The 19,781-nt window shown below is 36.5% G+C and overlaps 1 protein-coding gene across 7 annotated transcripts in view; it reads left to right on the top strand.

Annotated features, from left to right (window-relative positions):
- The window catches only part of USP33 (ubiquitin specific peptidase 33), a 44,242-nt gene extending 34,149 nt beyond the window's left edge, over positions 1 to 10,093 (top strand). For 6 of the 7 annotated variants that reach the window (XM_074832313.1, XM_074832317.1, XM_074832316.1 and 3 more), the window contains exons 21-25: positions 299 to 380; positions 2,909 to 3,017; positions 4,914 to 5,016; positions 5,794 to 5,862; positions 9,146 to 10,093. In XM_074832313.1, coding sequence (XP_074688414.1) covers positions 299 to 380; positions 2,909 to 3,017; positions 4,914 to 5,016; positions 5,794 to 5,862; positions 9,146 to 9,303 — 521 coding nt within the window. In that variant the 3' untranslated portion in view covers positions 9,304 to 10,093. Of the gene's footprint in view, positions 1 to 298; positions 381 to 2,908; positions 3,026 to 4,913; positions 5,017 to 5,793; positions 5,863 to 9,145 lie in introns of all 7 variants that reach the window. The other variant, XR_012624132.1, reaches the window with a different exon arrangement.
- The last annotated feature ends 9,688 nt before the right edge of the window (positions 10,094 to 19,781 follow it).

Below are 19,781 nucleotides of genomic sequence, written 5' to 3'. Positions count from 1 at the left end.
CATTTCACGATCAGTATCCAGAAAGGATTCTAGCCCTTTGATTTTCATCTTTCATGTTTGCTTCTGTTATTTATAAACTGTTCAGCCTCATAGAAGACTAAAATTAGAGTGGTCTCTTTAAATACAGTAATAGATTATACTATGGTCAGACTTGTTTCACATGGTTTCTCTGAATTCATTGAAAGGTTGTTTGTTTTGTTTTTTTTTTATTTAGAGACCACTAACATAGTCTCCCCCCCAGAAACCTGCAAGTCTCTTTTTTGTTGGTTTTGTTTGTTTGCTTTTGTTCCTTCTGCAGGTGTTCCTCCACACAAAGCTAACTTCATAGAGGACCTAGTTGTAATGCTACCTCAAAATATATGGGATAATCTGTATAGCAGGTAAGTTTTGTACTGTAACTGGAAAAAATCCAGTGATACGGTTTGAGAGCAAATACGTGCCAAGCAGCAACACCAGACTTCAGAATTAGTGGCTCAGAAAAAATTATATATACTCTAGGCACAAAGCAAAGTGAGAAAATTGCAAATGGCCAATTTATATAGTTTAGTTGTGCAAAGTAATGCTAAAAGACTACATAAAGTAGTGTGTTAGTGGGATAATACTATTAAACCAATAAACATGTATGGTATGTACAAAATGACACAAAGTAGGTCTGCAAAACTATGCTTTGCAAGAGGTATTTTGAAAGAGCTCTCTGTATCGGCTTCCTGTTCTCTTGTTGGCTGGAGACAGCTTTTGTTTTATGTTGGCATTGAATCCATAGCCTCAGTTGCCAGTACTGCTTCAAAATAACTTACATATAAGCTTTCAGTATAACTACTCCACACTTCTTAACGTAGGTCAGCTTTAAGTGCTTGCTTATAAAGGAGGGATTCTTACAAGATGTGTCTCCTTTTAAAGTAACAAAAAGCTGCAGAAGAGCTTTGCTGATCACCTTAAGAACACTGTATTGCACTTGCATTAAGTATTTTTAGCTGTTAATTTCCTGCCATCTAAGCACTATAGCTATGTTTTAAAGTTTCAGTGGACACAAGGGAAAAATAGGAACAATACTGTTTCCAGCCTATTTCCACTTTCCTAGATGTATTGAATTTTTCTTCCAACCAGCAAAGGCATTATCCATTTTCTGTATGCAGAAATATTTGTTAACTCTGAAGGAAGATGTTTTTAAGCTTCTCATTAATTTCCTTTCTCTGTAAACTTTTTTAACAAGATGTTAAACTTCAATCATTTAATAGAAAGATAGAGGGCCAGAGATGATACGGTCCTCCAGATTTCGAGAGTAATCTGCTAGGTAGAAAGGAGGCATAAATTGTTATTGCTAAATATTTGTGTGTTCTGTCTGGCTTCCTGACTGGTGCATGCACCCTTCAACACAGAGTAGCTCTGAAGCAACCATGTTTTGCTTTTTGTCTTGCTGTTATCTCAGAATTATGTGAGAGTACAGTGGCGGCAGTGGGTGACAATTTAGGGTGAGGAAGCTAATTATGGTGGAAGCTGACTTTTACTGAGAATAGTATTAAGGAAAAGGAGATATTCATCTAGGATGCCAATTGACAATCCATGCCCCAGACATACTTACTTTGCTGCTCATGTGGCACTACTCCTATTCAATTGCAAATACTTTGGGGTCAGACTTGCTTCAAGAAAACATAGTATAATCCATACTTGACTCATTTCAGTTAAAAACTTGTGAACTGATCAATGCAGTCTGAAGATGAAGTGTCATCTTCAGAGGTGCAATTTAAGTGGTGGGTGACCATTTTATTAAACACATGTTATGTTGGGATGATTGAGTATATACAGAAAAACTTTTATGGACAAGTGCTGTTGCACTGAAGTAATGCTTTAATTTTCAGTTAAAATACAACACTTCTGTATTGGGGGAAGAAAAATTGTACCCCAAATTATTTTTATGGACTGACAACCATACCAGTCTAAAAGGGGAAAAAGAAGCAATGCCTTCCATGGCAGATTTTAAAATTTTATTCACTAAGTAAACAAAGTTATTTTTCACTCTTGCTTAAGAGTACATATTTTGAACTTGTAATTCATGTTGCTATACTTAAGAGCGCTCTTTTATGTCACTTAATGTAAGATTCTTGGAATAAATCTGAAGTTTTAGAAGAGAAAATTGGACGAGAACACAGCTCTGACAAAAATAATTATTCAGCTATAAAGTAGAACCTGGAATATTCTTATGTCAGTGCATATTTTAATTTTAACCTTTCTGTTGTAGTAAATGCATCTCTTAAGGCTGCTAGTTATTCAAGAATATTTTATCAGGCTTGCAGCTTCCAGGCTAGCAAATGCTGCCCATGTTCATAATGATACATATATATACACAGAGAGAGGGGGGGGTATCTTCTGTGCTTCTCAGTAACAGTGCCCCTGAGAACTTCATCTATGTAGTTTCACACAAGGAACATATGGAGAGGAGGGTCATGGAGAACAACTTTTTAAGAACAAAACAATAAACAAGTTTAGAGGCTGATGTCAGGGAAGTAGCAAACTGATGAGTCTGCAGTGGAATGGAGGAACCTGTTTAAGATAGAAATGGCTGCAACATTTCCAATAAGCTGTTTCTTAGAGGCCTTTAATTTCAGAATATTTGCTCACTGACATGTTCTTCCCATAGTAACACCTTTTGAAGGATGTGATACAGCAGAGTTTGAGATCGTTTACACTGGCTGTAGGCAGTCAGAACTTGGAAGATGATTATGTCTTAGGATAGAGTACAAAATATTACTAGGAAAATAAATGATGACGTTTGTGGATCTGTATGACTGGCATATATCCGACTTCTGTTACATATTATAAGAAGGTGACAGTTGTGATGCCTACAGGTGCATGATCTTTTTACATGGTATTTTCCACAAGGTTAATGTTTTTTTTACTTTTACTGCAGGTATGGAGGAGGACCAGCTGTTAACCATTTGTATGTTTGTCACACCTGCCAAATAGAGTCTGAAAGAATTGAAAAAAGAAGGAAAAATGAATTGGAAATGTTTATTCGGGTAAAAAAGTAAACACTTATTCATTCTACTTTTTGACATCACCTGATATTCATGAGTTGACCCAAGGGATTACCAGAAGTGCATAGGTGATTCCTGTAACAAACGGACTTTATTAAATATCTGTATACCTATATAGAATCCCTTCTTTCCTGTAGGCAACAGTAATGGTCTTGTGATATCCCAGGTAACTCTTTATATGGAAATCTACTTAGAGAAAATATGTAATGTGTTTCTTAAATTGCTTTTTTATAGTATGGAAACTTTTACAGTTTCCATACTATAAAAGAGTGCAGTCACATGGGCAGTTGTTCTTTATACTGCCAGTGATCTGATCTGTGCAGTAATACTATGCCAGCAAAAAGTTAATCGTAATCTTTATCTCTAGTTCTTATTTTAAAAATAACATTAGAGACATAAATAAACAAATAATTCCATGTGAAGTAAATACCTTAGTATTGTAATAGTTCTGTAATACTAATACCAAGCAGCTACAGTATTTGCCATGAGTTAGAGACTATGTGCATCAGTGGTGAAATAACTAGTAGTAATGACTTTGTAGTTCTTAAACCAAAAATATGTTTTGAAGTTTTCAGTGAAAATAAATGCAGAACTATTGGAGTCCCGTTTCTGCAATCTTAATTCATGAGCAGGAGTACAACAGAATTGCAGCTGTTCTTTCAGTTCTGTCTGTGCTTTAATCACACTTCAGAGGTTGTGTCAGCTTTTCCATGTTTTAACTGCGTTTGAACTTTTCAGTAATTATTTTTTTCTTTAGTCTGGTTTACCACTGAATAGTAATTATTATTAACAACATTGAGTCAACTTCAGTTGCTTTAGCTATCAGCATCTTTCCAGTATAAACAATGATTATATGTGCACTGTTGTGCAAGTATTGTTACTGGTTAGCAGACAGAAAATTATGTTATCCTCTGTAAAGATTGCTTTAGGGAATGATTGCAAAACTTATTCTATCTGAAACTTTTAAGAAGTTGTGTTGATGCTTTAGGTTCATGGCTTCAAGGGGGAAATATAGCTATATTATTACAGAGCTAAGAGATATAATGGTTTTAAAGGTTTAAGTGACTTTTTGCATATTTCTTAATAACATGAAAACATCTGTAGCCTCTGAAAAAGAATAAAATGTTAAACTTCCTAAAATCTTAATTAGAAAAAAAAATACATTTTTTTTGATAGAAACAAATTTAGTTAAATGCAACTGAAACTCTTTACTTAGTTGGTTTTTGTAATTTATACAGTCATTCACATTGTCTTGCAACAGAAACTCAGAAGACCAGGATGTGGATTTTTTTTTTTTTTTAAATTCTAAAATAGTAGAAACAAAAAATATTTCATGTTTTTTAAACTGAAGCAAAGAAAAGTCATGAGAAGTCCCATTGCATTTGTTCACCATGCCTTGCTTGGGATCATACTGGCATGTGTTCAAAATATTATGGGGAAAACAAACACAGACAGTTCATCACACAAAGAACATTCCATAAAATTATGGAGCAAATATTTCAAAACACTGTTTTATTTTATTTTACAAAAATAAGTTTTCTGCTTTCTTTTGCTACTTGAAAGTTCAGCCTTCACAGTAATTATCCAGTAGTGTTTGGTAGGTAAGCACTTGTACTTAAGAAGAACTTGTTGCTGTTTTCAGGAAAAAATAAATAAATTCTCAAGTAAAGAATAAATCATCTTTTAATATGAAGGCTACAACTACATCAGAATCTCACCATGAGAATTCACCAGGTGTTTACTGTTCTGATGTCAAGTAGTTCTTTACAGTGTTCTGTAGCAGTGTAATATTATGCTGTAATATTATACAGTACCTAAAAGAATTCAGTAGTTTAAAGTAAAAAAACTCAGAAAAACATGGATTCTTTTTCCTTTCAGCTTAATAGAGCATTCCGAGAAAAAGGATCTCCATCGACGTTTTACTGCATCAGTATGCAATGGTTCAGAGAATGGGAAGGATTTGTAAAGGGTAAAGACAGTGGTAAGTTGCGCTCCCATTTTAAAATATGGGCAATTTTTTCCTTTTTCTCCTCATGTAGTGGTACTGTTTTGTTTTAAGTAGATTGTTTCTGCTTTGGTAGAAGACTGTAGGAAGAACAGATAGAGAAGGTGGCAAAAGCTCTTAAAACAAACATCTAAGACAGGTTTTATAGGTTACAAATTTATCCAGAAACCAAATTACAGAACAGTCAAATAATTCACAAGAATGGATAATGGGATAGTTGTGGAAAGAATGTTGCTTGTTTGCAGGGGGTCTGCTGTTAGCAGCAGCAGGAAAATTGGATCTGAGTACAAGAGGGCCATGGATTTTGCTGTGCAAACTGATCGATAATGCTACAGCTTCTGGAGGAAAGGTGACCTCACTGTCAGAGCCTAAACTCATAGAGAACTGAGTAACAACTATAATAATATCATTTTAGCCTCCTTTATGTGCCTCTAAAGTTTTGAAAGGAAAACACTCATAAAATGTTCTACAGTCTTGTCTGAGTCTGCTCCAGGACAACTTTGCTAGTGGTAAGAATTAGGATTAATTTGTGTTTTACATTGCTTGAAGACTTACTGTAATCATGAATGCTTTGAAAAACTTGCTCTTAATTGAAATTCTGATTAGCTTTTAACAACTTAGAACATACTGTTAAGCAGTACAAGAACAAGCAGTAAACAAACGAGCTATTTCTCCTTCCATTTGAAAATAGAACTTCCAACCTGCTGTTTGTTTTCAGCTCTCCTGATTTTAATCATCTCTCTGTCACACTAGATCCTCCTGGTCCTATTGATAACGCTAAGATTGCAGTAACAAAATGTGGAAATGCTGTGCTAAGACAAGGTAGGTGTCCAATATTGCTGCAGCTTTGGGCTCCTTATGATCTATTTGTTGAAGTTTCAAAAAATTATTATGAATTTTTTTTTAACTGCTACTGTAAAGTGGCAATTCCTAGTGAATCTGTGTTGTGCCCATTGTGGGGGGACCAGCTTATTCTTAAAATAAAGAATTACTATCTGTAATAGACTAATCCAAGTGCAGATGAGAGTGTAGAATGAGGCGCAGAGTAACTTTAAAATGGTGAAAGTATGCTTTTCCTTTGAATCACTTGGTTTGATTTGGGGTTTCTTAATGTGAATTGGGAGATGCTTGGCTTTTAGACTGCCATATATCTGTATGCAGTTATTTGAATCTTGAAACCTAATTTGAATTGAGAGCTACTTCTCAGAGGGAAACAAACCACAGTAAGTAAATGCTATTGCTCAGTGGCATTCCTCAGGGTTGGTATTGGGACTGGCGCTGTTTAACGTCTTCGTTGGCGACGTGGACAGTGGGATTGAGTGCACCCTCAGCGAGTTTGTTGACAACACCAAGCTGTGTGGTGCGGTCGACACGCTGGAGAGCAGGGATGCCATCCAAAGGGACCTTGACAGGCTTGAGAGGTGAGCCTGTGCAAACCTCATGAAGTTCAAGAAGGCCAAGTGCAAGGTCCTGAACATGGGCCGAGGCAATCCCATGCACAAATACAGGCTGGGTGATGAGGGGATTGAGAGCAACCCTGAGGACAAGGACTTGGGGATATTAGTGGAGGGAAAACTGACTGTGAGCCAGCAATGTGTGCTCAGAGCTCAGAAAGCCAACCGTGTCCTGGGCTGCATCAAGAGAAGCATGACCAACAGGTTGAGGGACGTGGCTCTCCCCCTCTGCTCTCATGAGACCCCACCTGCAGTGCTGTGTCCGGCTCTGGGGCCCCCAACATAAGAAGGACATGGACCTGCTCCAGCGGCTCCGGAGGAGGCCACGAAGATGATCAGGGGGCTGGAGCACCTCCCCTGTGAGGACAGGCTGAGAGAGTTGGGGATGTTCAGCCTGGAGAAGAGAAGGCTCTGGGCAGACCTTCTAGTGGCCTTCTAGTCCTAAGGGGGGCCTACAGGAAAGATGAGGAGGGACACTTTATCGGGGAGTGTAGTGATAGGATGAGGGGTACAGTTTTAAACTGAAAGAAGGCAGATTTAGATTAGATAATAAGAAAGAAATTCTCTACTGTGAAGGTGGTGAGACACTGGATGAAATGGCCCCGAGAAGTTGTGGCTGCCCCCTCCCTGGAAGTGTTCAAGGCCAGGTTGGACGGGGCTTTGAGCAACCTGGTCTAGCGGAAGGTGTCCCTGTCCATGGCAGGGGGGCTGGGACTAGGTGATCTTTAAGGTCCCGTCCAACCCAAACCATTCTATGATTCTATGATTTTTCTGCAAGTTACTTGCCACTGTACATTGCAAAAACTTCTGGAGCACACAAAGATAAATATTTCTTTGTTATTTTTCAGTCAGATGCGTAATACCATTTATTTGAAATTCGTAAGTACGGATAAAAAAAATTTAATATGGCCTGCTTTATGAAGACTTTATAATTCCTATGAATATATAAATTAATTGTAGCTCAGCTTAAAAAAAATGCAGCATTAAGATTAACATTTATTTAACTGGGTTTTTTCCCAATTTAACTTAATGTCTCAGCATACAGTGGACCTACCAGTGGCAGTTCACTGGAGGCCACTAGGCCCTGCATAAACCTCACCAGTTGTAAAATGTCAAGAGTATATTTAAAAAGAATGAGTTCTTGCACTCATGAGTTTTGCAGTACCTTTTAATGATTTAAGTGCTAATGTAGAATTTAAATACAAGGTATAAAGCATCTGACTGACATGTAGCCAGAAAAAAAAAAAAATCATTTTACAATCGATAATTGATAGCAAATTAACCACTTGTTGACTTACCTTCAGCTATATTGATTCAAATTAGAACTTGGGTAAAAATGAAGACAAATAGTCTGTGGAAAATTTGTCTTTTAAGTCATGAGAGAAGAGGTGGGAGTGCCACTAAATAGTGTAGAGTATTACATATTTCTGTGATCCAGTGTCCTGATCCCAGTGCCTTAGTTCACTGTGCCTGTTCAGTTAAACCTGACTGTTAGAAGAGCTGGAATCTGGATAAGCATCTACTCCTGGGCCTACAGAGGTGGAGATGTTATTTTGAGAACATGAACCTAAATGAGTAAAACCGAGGCGTAATATCATTAGTACTGGCATAGGATGTGCTTCATGACTTCCAGATGAAGCTTTGCATGATTGAGTTAGCGTAGGTAAACAAATGTGCAGCTCTTTGTATCCTTCCTCTTTGGAAAATTTTTATACATCAAGTACAGTAGTAGGCCTGTTGAATCAGGTGGTGAGGACAGAAAAGTATAGGCAGTAGTGGGAGAAGAATAGTATCTAATAAGGGTATTGGAAACTTGCTGTGGGGCAGATTTTTCATGAGTTGCTTAAAGAAGAGGGGGTTTATTCTGGTAGAGTAGGAAATTTGTCTTCTCTGCCTAGGTTAGTGTGAAGAAGTCACTTCAACTGTATCAGACAGGATCCTTGTATTGAAGGGGCGATGTGTTGATGGTCCCTTGCCCTTTGCCACTATAAAAGGTTACGGAAAATCAGAAACGATTGTTGGATGCAGACTTGAGACAGGAGAAGGACCTCTAGCCAAAGGAATGGAATCATAAGCAAAGATTGTAATCTGTGGACTAAAAAGTCAGCCTGACCCATCAGTGCTACATACAAGGAGCATTAGTGGGGCTGTTAATGGCCTAACAGTGGTTTCTCTCTGGGGTTCTGAGACTTCCACTGTGGTTCTCTCGCTCTTATTCTTTACAATCGATATTAATTTCTTTGGTGAAACAAGAATCTTGAGTCCTTGAACTTTACTGTGTAATTGACAGGACTGCATGTCCTTATATTAATATGAATCATTGTTTCCTGTGTACCAAAAGCTACTAGTTGTCAGCTGGATTCATAAATATCAGATAAGGTGTTTATCGCAGAACCTTCATGTGTTTTATGCTTGAGGTATGTTAACTACTGGATAATTTAAAGCAGGTAGTTGTAAGGATCTAGAAGTATAAAAGTAACACAAAGTATGTCATTGGGTTTGGCAGTTGGTGCAAGATAAAGTACAAATTCAGCTTAGGGTTTTAAATTTGAATCTATATTCTTTTTTTCTTTTTGTCTTTGTTATGGACTTCAAAGAAATCATGAAAGAATTATTCTAAATAGTAATTAAAACTTTAAAAATGTTTTCAGGTGCAGATTCTGGACAAATATCTGAAGGAACATGGAATTTTCTTCAGTCAATCTATGGTGGAGGTCCAGAGATTATACTCAGACCACCTGTTCCTCCAGTAGAACCCGATATCTTGCAAACAGAGGAGAAGATTGAATTAGAAACTCATGGTCTGTAGCTATTGAGAAAAAGATGAACTTGTAAGGAATCCACCTTCCTTACAAAATGCCCAAAATACATTCCTAAAAATTTTATTCTCTTATGTCTGTTGGAGGCACAACTCACTGGGCATTACATTAACTACAGAATAGTAAGTTGAAATATGTATTACAATTTGTTTAAATAGAGGCTGTTTCTCTGTTTTGGAAGACATGTGGTTTGTACATTTTGAGTGTTTGGTCAATGGAAAAAAAGTAATTTCTGAAGTTTTTGGTATATTTGGTCAAAATCCTGTTATATCCTTAAACTTGAAAAATGGGGACAAATTTTAGAGATGTTCAATAACCCTTCTGATTCTGAATTGGGCTTCTGATATCTACAAACTTTTGCCTGTCTTCACTGTACAGTCTTGACAAGCCTAGGCATATGGGGAGTATATTTTAAATGGATTGCAATCAATTTAAAGAAAAAGGATTTTCATTTCCTAAATGCTCAGGAAAAAATTCTCACTTATTTTGCACTGTAAGTATATGAAATGGGTAGTATATAACATCCAAATACTTACTGTATTTGAATGGATCAAACATTAATGTAGACTGAATATTGTTTTAGTCAGCAAATGTCATAACTTATTACCTACTAAATTTTACATCTTATTATAGTCTTCTGTAACTCTATAAACCTGGCTAGTGTCTTTAATAGTATATGTGACAAAAAGATTTAGTCTTCTCTAGGGTAATGTTTGAGAGCATGAAGTGTGAAATGTAAAATGATTATGGACATGAGTGATATAAATTTCAGAAATTAAATTGTCTGGTCTCTTGAATTACATTCATAAACAGTTCCATTTGAAGGATTTTATTGTATTGTTAAAAATTTTCATTGGCATGATGACCTATAATGTCAGAAGCTGGATAAAATGTATATATTGCAAAACTTTACTGAATGATTCATATTGGAATGCAGAATGGCACTTGCTCTTGGTTTTGCCTGATATTGTTACCAAATAAGCAGCACTATTCAAGGCTGGATCAATTAAAAAAAAAAAATTAAACTGTGGAAGAGGGGGGAAAAAAGCTTTCTTAAACGCTTTTCATTTATTACATCAATACAAAAACTTCTGAAGTAATGCTGTGGTACTGCTCTCACACCATATAACTGTATTTCTTCACCACTTTATGTTTAGGCAATGATGATGACAGTTCTAGCTCCAAAGTAAGAAAATGCTGACATAACATTCTTCTGGATAATTTTGTATCTAGCATAAAATTAAACTGGTTTTGAACTTTGTAAAACACTTAAAGCCCTTCTGGTTAAAAAGCCACCTATAAGAGCCCTAGAAAAAGTGTCCTCCAACCATAAGTACTTGCTAATGTGCTGTGTGGGAGGAGTCAGTTCTGTCTGAATGTTAATCCCAGTATTTTCCTCAGCCTGCCTGAGAAGAACTAGAGCTAAAAGCACAGCAATGCAAATAAGAGAGGTAAATGGACAGCAGTATGAAGCCAATAACTATGTGGCTGGTACATAAGGAAAACATTTTTCAATTTTAAACTGTATTGCAGGTAACTCTTGGCCAGCCTGTTAAGTTTCTGAACTTTTATGTAAGTGTTCTTTAAATTCCGGGGGAGGTTATGGGACATCAGGACATCAGCAGCTGAGAAGCCTTGCATGTATATAGGTGTGAATGTAAGGAAACATTGAGCAGAGACTTTCAGTATTTGACAGTGCATTTGGACAATTTTATATTAGCAGATAAGGCAACTGAAGTTAATATCAAGTTATGTCTGTATGTAAGGTAAATACATTAGTTACTACTACAGACTTGTCTTACTGATAAAGTTAATTTTCTTACAAACAGTCAATAGTAACTTGCTGATCTTGGCCTGTGGAAGGATGTTCTAACTTCCAACCTCCATTTTTTGTCCTTTTTTTTCCATATTGGGGTAACTAAACTAAGCTGGATTTATACCGTTTTTTTTTTTTTTTTCCTAAGATTTTACCTCATTTAAGCTATTTGTAAGGTTCTCTAACATACTAAAGCTAAATAACAACAAATAGGTCTGCATACTTTAGGAGTAATTTTTCCTACATGGTGTTCTTAGTTGGAAACTTGGGAAATGTTTTCTTGGTTAAAGCACTGTATGGTGATCAGATTTACCAGTTTATTCAGTGTTTTCATTAATAATCTGGATGATGGAACAGACTGCCCCTGTAAAACTTGCAAGAGAAGAATGCATGGAGTGTTAGGGACATCGGCTTGACAGGGGAATGAAGTAGTTCTGTGCTAAGTGTTCTGGGTATTATAGCAGGTCAGACTAAGAGTTAAAATCCAGGGATACCAAAACAAAACCTGTTCTGGGTAATAGTAACAAAAGCATCAGATGTGAGGCACAGGAGGTAATTATTCTGCTCTACTTGGTGCTGTGCTTGTTGTGAGATCTGCTCTGTACTGTTCCCAATTTTGGATGCTATGTGATGATAAAATAGAAGTTGAGGAGAGGTTATTTCAGAGAAGAGCAACAAGACTTGATGTTGAAAATGAAGTTGTTCTGTTGCTTAAAAGAATGCTGAAGATGCAAGAGTTCCAATATGGAAATAATAGCTGGATAATAGTGAACAATTTTTCCTAGATGAGTAGGGATATTTGCCTCAGCTTTAGCAATGGTGACCTGTGCTGGGCTTACGTAGCCTATTAGAAACCTAGAAATCTAGCAGTTTTGTCAGTCATTTCCACTGGGTGTCTGGGAATCCATAGTCAAACATAATCTTAAACTGTGATGCACACAGACCAGGAATGAGACACTTTTAAACTAGCAGAGTTTGTGAAATGCCTCTGTCACTGCAGTAAAAGGCATCTTCACACTACAACTGTTTGTCATGCTTAAAAAAAACCCCAAGTTTGCAGAGATGAAATAGATGTGTTTGTGTTCCAAAGGGATGACTGTCTTGCTTTTAGCCCTTTGAGAGCTCTACAAGAGATTTCATGCCACAGAAATGGAAGTAGCCTTTTAAAGTAAGAGTGTGGGAGAACTCCAGATGGATGGCTTGTGTATGCTGGAGGGAAGGCAACAATTCAGAGAGTAGGTAAAGGAGAAGCCTTTACTGTGAAGAGCTGTCTGATTCACAGCAAAGAAAGAATGCATCTCAAGAAGGGACTGTGGAAATAATTTTTTTCCATAAGCCTTTCACCAGACTATTTGGATTCTTTGTTCATTTGTTTCTAGTTGAGGAAACACAGCAATGTGTTTGGGTGCCAGGGAAGCTGTCATTTCAAGAAGGGAAAAATCCATCGGAGTCCTTGTTTCAGGCCTGGAAATCTAGATTTGAGCTGTTAAAAGCCTGCTGTTCAGTCTGGTAACTTTAAGCCTCTCTTCTGGAGAAAACTGTGTGGGTGGTGTGGGGGACTTACCAGCTCAAAGGTTGATTTCTCTGAACTTACGAATTTTTTTGCTAGTAGTATAGCTAATTGTTCATCTAAACCCCCACCATTGAGGAGAGTGCTTCAGATACTGTGTGATGTAGCTGAACAGTACAACTGGAGGGAAAAAGATTAGCAGAAGAGCTATTGAATTACTCAGTAGTAAAATAAGGCACTTTCATAGTATGCTTCAGAGGTGAGAGCTAAGTAGTCTCTCTGCTTAATAAAGCAAATAAAAATGACCTGCTTGTTAGCTGTAAAATTATCCCATGTTATACTGACTTAAAGGCCAGTTTCTTCCTTTCCTGTGGCTGGAACATTAGGAAATGAACGAAGTTCTGAAGACAATTCTGTGATGCAAATTCATTATTTAGCTTGAGTAGTCCAGAAAGCTGTTTCTGCAAGTATAATCTAAATTAGTCCTGTGTCTAGGGATAGATATATATAGAGATAGATATAAATGCACATAATCTATTTCTCCAGTCTCTTAACTGAACTGTGGCTGGAGGCACTACAGTAATTATTTTTGGTTCTATGTTGGAGTAGTGATCTTGATTAGGTACATCCAATAAAGGTTGGTTTTTGTTTTCAAATAAAGAAATGACACGCAATTGACTGCTGTAATGGGTGTCAGTCTTCCCATCAGTAATGGCCTGAAGGTTGCTAGGGAAGTTAAAGTCTTCATTCACTGTTCAAAAGCTGTATCAAGATAAGATGAAAAGGGGCAATAGCTATTTTTATTAATTCATATCAGACAAACTCAGAACCATTTTGATAACTCTGCATATTTTATTTGAATGCTGTCATTGTCAGCTGTTGAGCTGCCTGAATGCAGCAAAAACATGTTTTAAGGTATCCCCTAATATCTATTTGACAAAAACTGCTGTAGGGTAAGCTCTCTGTGGTGAGACGCTACAAACCTGCCAAATCTGAATTTAAGGGAGAACGGCCACATCCATTGTTGCTACATGTCCCTGACAGTGGTAAAGAGATCTTGCATTTGAATTTTACAGCTCTGTCTAGATATTGTACTGTGATTTGCAAACCTACTGTGTGCAGCTGGCTCAATGGAAGATAATTTATTTAGGATTTTTTTATTTAATTATACTGTTTCTTCTCCTTGATGATATCATATTTGATGTGAAAGTCTGTTTAGCTTTGCTTGGGAATCACATAGTCATGTGAGAATGCTTAGTGTTCTGTTGACAGAGCTATGCTGGTAGGAATTAACTTCTGATGAAGCTATCCAAGTAGAGATGTCAGAAGACTGGAGCTAACAAGTAATAATGCTTTAGTCCCTATTCTGGAGGCTAGATGATAATGTACTCCTAGAAATCTGTCCTTCCAGCAGAGTGCAACACTCAGTGACATCTGAAAATTTATATTTAGAGCCTTTTGTAAATTTGTATGGACCTGTATCTTGGTAAAGAGATCCCCAGAGCAGGGTTATTTCATGTATCTGTTGAGTTAGAGGTATGTCTCACTGACAGTGGGATATCAGCATAAGGTGTTAGCAATATGTTTGGCTATAAAATATATTCCGTGGATGAAGCAGTTTTCATTTGTGGAGTAAAAGTTAAATATGCCTATCTAGACCTGACTTTTTCTTCTGAAATCTGGTGTAATTTGATGTGCTACGCTATTGCATTATCTAAGAAACCTGCTTCTCGGATTCGAAACTTATATAGTGATTGGCTAGGATGTCCTAGGTTTTCTTAAAAGGACTAAAGCCAAGAAATTTCTTTCAAGTTAGTATTATAGGCATTTATTTATAATGATACTGCTAACATTTGATTTTTTTTTTCTTTTCCTTGATTGATAGATTATCCTGTTGTTCATCCTGTAAGTTCATTCGGAAAAGCAAACCTGAGATTTGGAAAATTTACAGGAAAATTTACAGATTATCTGCTTAAAGGGGCAAGTGGTTTCTTCATATTTGCTATACAACTATTTTATACTGAACTAAGAAAAATCTGTTCCATTTATTCCTTTTGAATTCCCCATATACATCTGGCTTAGTGCAGTCTAAGCAGTTTTCTCACTGAAAACCTTTCAGCTCTTCATTTTGCCCAGGAAATGAGTAAAACAACTAGGCTTTTTCATTCTTCCAAACAGATGGCTTTTCTGGCTTCCCTCTATACTTAAGCCATCCAGAGCTGACAATTAGTAGCAGGAAGCAAAATAAGAGTTCTAGATTTCTGAAGTGTCATAAAGAAAGACAAATCACTTTCAGCATTATTTCACAGAAATTATCTGGTTGCAAACAAACTTCGTTTATATTAGCCTTCAAAATCTTAGCAGATTAGAAAATAGCCTGTTCAGTAAAAAATTTTAAAAGTGCTATTCTCCCTAACAGTGAAAAGTATAACTTGTTTTCTTGAATATATTCTATAATATATATAGCTGTTTAAAACATGTGACTTGTCTTAAGAATAGCTTCAGCCTAGCTTTCAGCCATTTAACAAGGTGACAAAGCTGTTTCTCCATAAAAAACAGTTTGAACACTGCGAGACAACAAGATAAAATTGTCATCTGTTTATAATACATTTAATATTCTAGATGTTTGCTTACAATAGCAGAGTCATGTTTTTCACAGAAAGCTGGTATTATTTACTCTGTCACAAAACTTGTGTCTTCTAAATGTGTGTCAGCTGAGGCATGCAGCTAGAAGAAGAGGGTCCATTTGTGAGAAATGTGACACTGTCTGATAGGTTTTATGGGTTGTTAATGATACTACATGCCAGGTCACTTGATGATAAGTTTCCTTATAAGGGTTGTAGATGGGTATATGTGTGAATTTAAGAAAATGCAGTAGGAACTTGATCACTCAGGGTGTTTATAAGATGAATAAGCAAGAAATTTAATTTTCTGACTTGTTCAAGAATGAGTTGATTAGCTAAATCAGGGTAAAATGCAGGTTCTGGTTGTTGAAGTGAGTGGACCCGAGGAAATACACTTGACTCTTGTCTTACTGATTATATACCATTACGAAATCAACCGTCAGTAAAAAAATAAAATTGGAACAGTAGGAATACACTGGTTATTTCTGCAGTTTTGATACACCTTTGTTCAATGCTAGTGAATTTCAAATCACTTGTTTTTCTTACTAGTTATTTGTTCAGCAGCATGGGAAGTGCAAAAATAAAGCAGTCACCATCCACAAAATGTTTTCATAACATAGATGAAGTTGAGAAGATATCATTTCCAGATACGTTCCTTCTTTCTCACATGGAACTCACAAAGAACTTATTATACCTTAAGAACTTTAGTGAGATCCATTTTTGGAATAACTTACCACATGAGAAAGTAAATCTTAAAGTACTTTGAGAAGAATAAAAAGGGCAGAGATTTGATTCTTACAAGTAAGAAAAAAACTTTGCTCACAATAGTCAGCTGTCAAAAATGAAAAATAGCTATTTTTGTCTCTTACCTCACAGGGCAATGCCAAGACCTTTTCATTTTAATTGTTTGTGAATAGTTTTGCCCAGAAATGAATATTTTCCTAGGCAACTAATTTTGTTCTGTCCAGTGTGTTTTTTAATGTACATGCTAAAACAAGATGTCCTGGTTACCATGGTGATACATTGCTTTTTTTCCCCCTCCCCTTCCCCCGGGTGTCTGTTAAAATGCCAAACCCAAATGAACAGAGATGCAGCACTTGCTCATGCTGTGAATGCGTGTTTGTTCCCACCAATGCACACACCTTCTCTTTAGGACCAGAAGTAAGATTACTTTGAGATTTTCAGCTATAACAAAAGAAATGCACTCATGCATATGAAAATGCTAATTGATCGGTGGCTATTAATTCAGTTAGACAATCTTTTCAATTAAATTCCTAGTCCAGTACTGAGGTTTTTATATTTAGACTGACTTTACAATTTAACTGTAGAAGCAAGAAATAAGGCATTTATTTAGCTATGAACTCTTCTTTGGTATCTCATCGTCTAAATAATTTTTAGTAAGAGAAATGTACTCTCTCTTAGCTTGTTTGTAGTGTAATTAATCTCCTTTCCAATCAACCAGAGTAAGTGGAGGTAATTTGTCTCTTAAACTAGATGAGTAGCAATCTGTACTTTATGTGTGACCTTGACTTTGCACACTCAAGTGCAGAGGCTAGTCTTCCTGGGATCTTCCTGTAGATACTGAAAAAGTTATAGGTAACGGAGGCACTTTCTGGGCTTCTGCTCTGCAAGCCTCCTCCAGAAGATGTTAAGTTTCCTGGTCACGCTGTTAACCTAAATCTGAAAAGTGCCTACTCTCTACTCTGGATTTGAGCCCTGAACAGGGATCTCTCCTTAAACTGTCAGTGGTGCTGGTGTCTACTCCTATGTGATGGCGATTAGGTTTAAATAAAACTTCAATCATTCACATCCTGTATGAGATCACAAGCTAATCACAAGCAAGGCTTGTCTTTAAAAAACTTTTCTGTTTGGAAAAACTTGCCTAAAGCTAGGCAGAAATGTGCCAGGTCTTTTTTTTCTTTGTGATTTAGACACCTACATCTTACTTAAAGTTTGTATTTTTCTGGTTTACATTGAACATACTACATGCTGTTCAGTTTGAGTAACAATAGAGCCCTTTATTGTGGTCTAGGACCTGAAGGAATATGCAAGGTAGTCAAAACAGTAACGGGGATATTCCATGACCTCACATGTCTTTCTGTAGCTTGTACATAATTCAAAGTATTAATGCAGAACCACTAATACCTGAGAGTGCTCCATACATGTAATAAAGGGAAGTTTCTAAAGGAGAGGGGAAGATAAAAGTGATTGTTTGGATAGGAATTTGTAACATCTGTAAAGGGTAAAACTCCTAGAGTAAGCTAACTAATTCTTAAAGTCAGTGCTGATGTGAACATTCCAGTAATGTAACTATTAATATGAACTTCAGTTTTTTAGTAGCCTTAGGCAAAAACACCTGTGCCCACATAGGTCCAGCTCCCATTCTAATCCCATTTAGTCAAAACTTCCCTGTCTCACATACATGAGATCTTCCAGACCTGGAAGTCTCTGGACTGTTGTTTTCTTGAAGCCTGAGTTAAAGTGTATACACTAGAATAATAACATGTTCAAAATAACTGAAATAAAGCAAATTACAAAATACAGTTGATTGAAATATTTCAGACACCAATATTTCAGTTTTGAAATATAAAACTTCACCCTTGAGCATTAAAAACTAGGAAGTAGAATACATTCTGAAAAACAAGGAGCTTCCTTCTTAGTATACTGCTTTTATGTTTAATGAGTTCCAATCTGCAATATTTTTTTTAATAATACACTACAGTCTAGCTATCATTTCATACCTACTGAAATTAGAAAAAGCATTTAAATGGGCATACCTCATGTGCAAGTGGTGTACATTGTACTGAATATAGTCATCAATTTATTTATTAAAAATAAGTATCATATTTTCTTAACTGCAACTTTTTAGACCAATTTTGATTAGACTGCCCTTACTTTAAATATACAGGCATAAAATGGAAATGAACTAACAACCTCCTAAATGCATTTAACTTTTGTAATTAGCAACTTGCTTTTCAACATGAAATATGACCTCTTTCAGTAACCAGCGTCAACTCTGCAGTAATCTGTGTGGCTTGTAAAACTCCTAAATTGTCTGATGTACATATCCTTTATCAATGACTGGAGATCATTCTGTTTCATAAAGAGCTACAATTTTGATTTCCCCCTGCCTTGTTCCCACCAAAAAAAAACCAAAAAACAACCCCAAAAACAGGCATTCTGAGTTTATGGCTGAAGTGGAGTAGATTTTAGACCAGATGACCACTTACAATTGTGCGCAATTTACCACAATTGCGTATCTTTTCAATTGTGACTTTAGTCAATTTTATTATTTTTGAGATGCTGACTTTCATAACTACTGTAAAGTCTTTGTCCAAGTAGTATTTGAAGTAGTGGAAATATTATTAAAGCCATGCATTTTGTTACTATGTTACTGAATTGGTAATACTGTAAATTTTAATACAAGTGGCAGAAAGCCTGTACAGTCTCTGATGTAAATTGGCTGCTGAAGGCACACCTAAATGAGTCAGTAGAGTATGCTTTCAGGCAGAATTTTTTTCTTTAAAGTTTAGGCACAAACCAGTTTTGTTTATCTAAAGCATTTTGCTTCAGGTAAAACCACTGAAAATGCTTTGGTTTTGATGATGATCTTAAGGGAAATCTAGCCTTTCTCATATTTGTTCTTTACATATGGTAGCATGAATGAGTTAAAAAAAAAAAAAAAAATAGAATTTAGGGCTCTCCATGGAATACAGTGGGCAGAACTGAGCAGCCTAACAGAAGACCTATAACAAAATAGGAAGTGATTCTGTGTAAGGATGCACATTTAAGCAGAAAATGGTCTTAACACTTTTAAAAGTGGTTTGGGTTTTTTTTAGCTCAACAAAAACTTCCCTTTTATAACTTTTATTTTCTATAACTATGTATTGTTGGAATGCTTTTTTTCTTTTAGATATATGTAATTACAAAATCCAAAATGCCACCTATAAAGTACCTACAAACAAAATTATCGAGATGGTAAAGTAATTAGTGCAGATACTTCTGAGTGTTGCGCTGAGCCAACTTGCGTCCAGTCCAGGAAGGTTTATTAGATTTGGGCCGTACTGTGGAAGTTGACCCTACTGAACCGAAGCTGGCTTTAGAAGAATGCTCTTGTCCAGGGCTTACTGTGCAGCCACCCAAGTAAATCCATATAACCAGCCAGTCCACTATGACCTCCCTTGAGTCAGAACAAATAAGCCTGAGCTGAACTCAGGAGATGAATTCAGCTATAATCTTCTTCATCCTACATGCCCTGTTTAAGAGCTAGGGTAGATCTAGAGCTGTAGCCAAGAACATAAGCCCTGTTTTAACTGCAGTGTTGGGTGGCTAATGCTGTTCTTGGGGCATGGTGTAAAGATAGCAGAATAGTTGTCACAGAACTAACCTAGATGTCCTTAGGATCAACTTCTCAATTGTGCCGAGTTGTAAAGAGTGAACTTTCATCAAATCTGGACAGTGTGGTCTTAGGCAGTTCTTTATGCACAAACATGAACTGAGGTTTCAGTGACATGGTGG

Source organism: Strix aluco, chromosome 8 (genome assembly GCF_031877795.1).
Source record: "Strix aluco isolate bStrAlu1 chromosome 8, bStrAlu1.hap1, whole genome shotgun sequence".
In the NCBI taxonomy this organism is placed as follows: Eukaryota; Metazoa; Chordata; class Aves; order Strigiformes; family Strigidae; genus Strix; species Strix aluco.
Note: the sequence above shows the minus strand (reverse complement) of the source record. Positions and strands in the feature narration are given on the sequence as shown.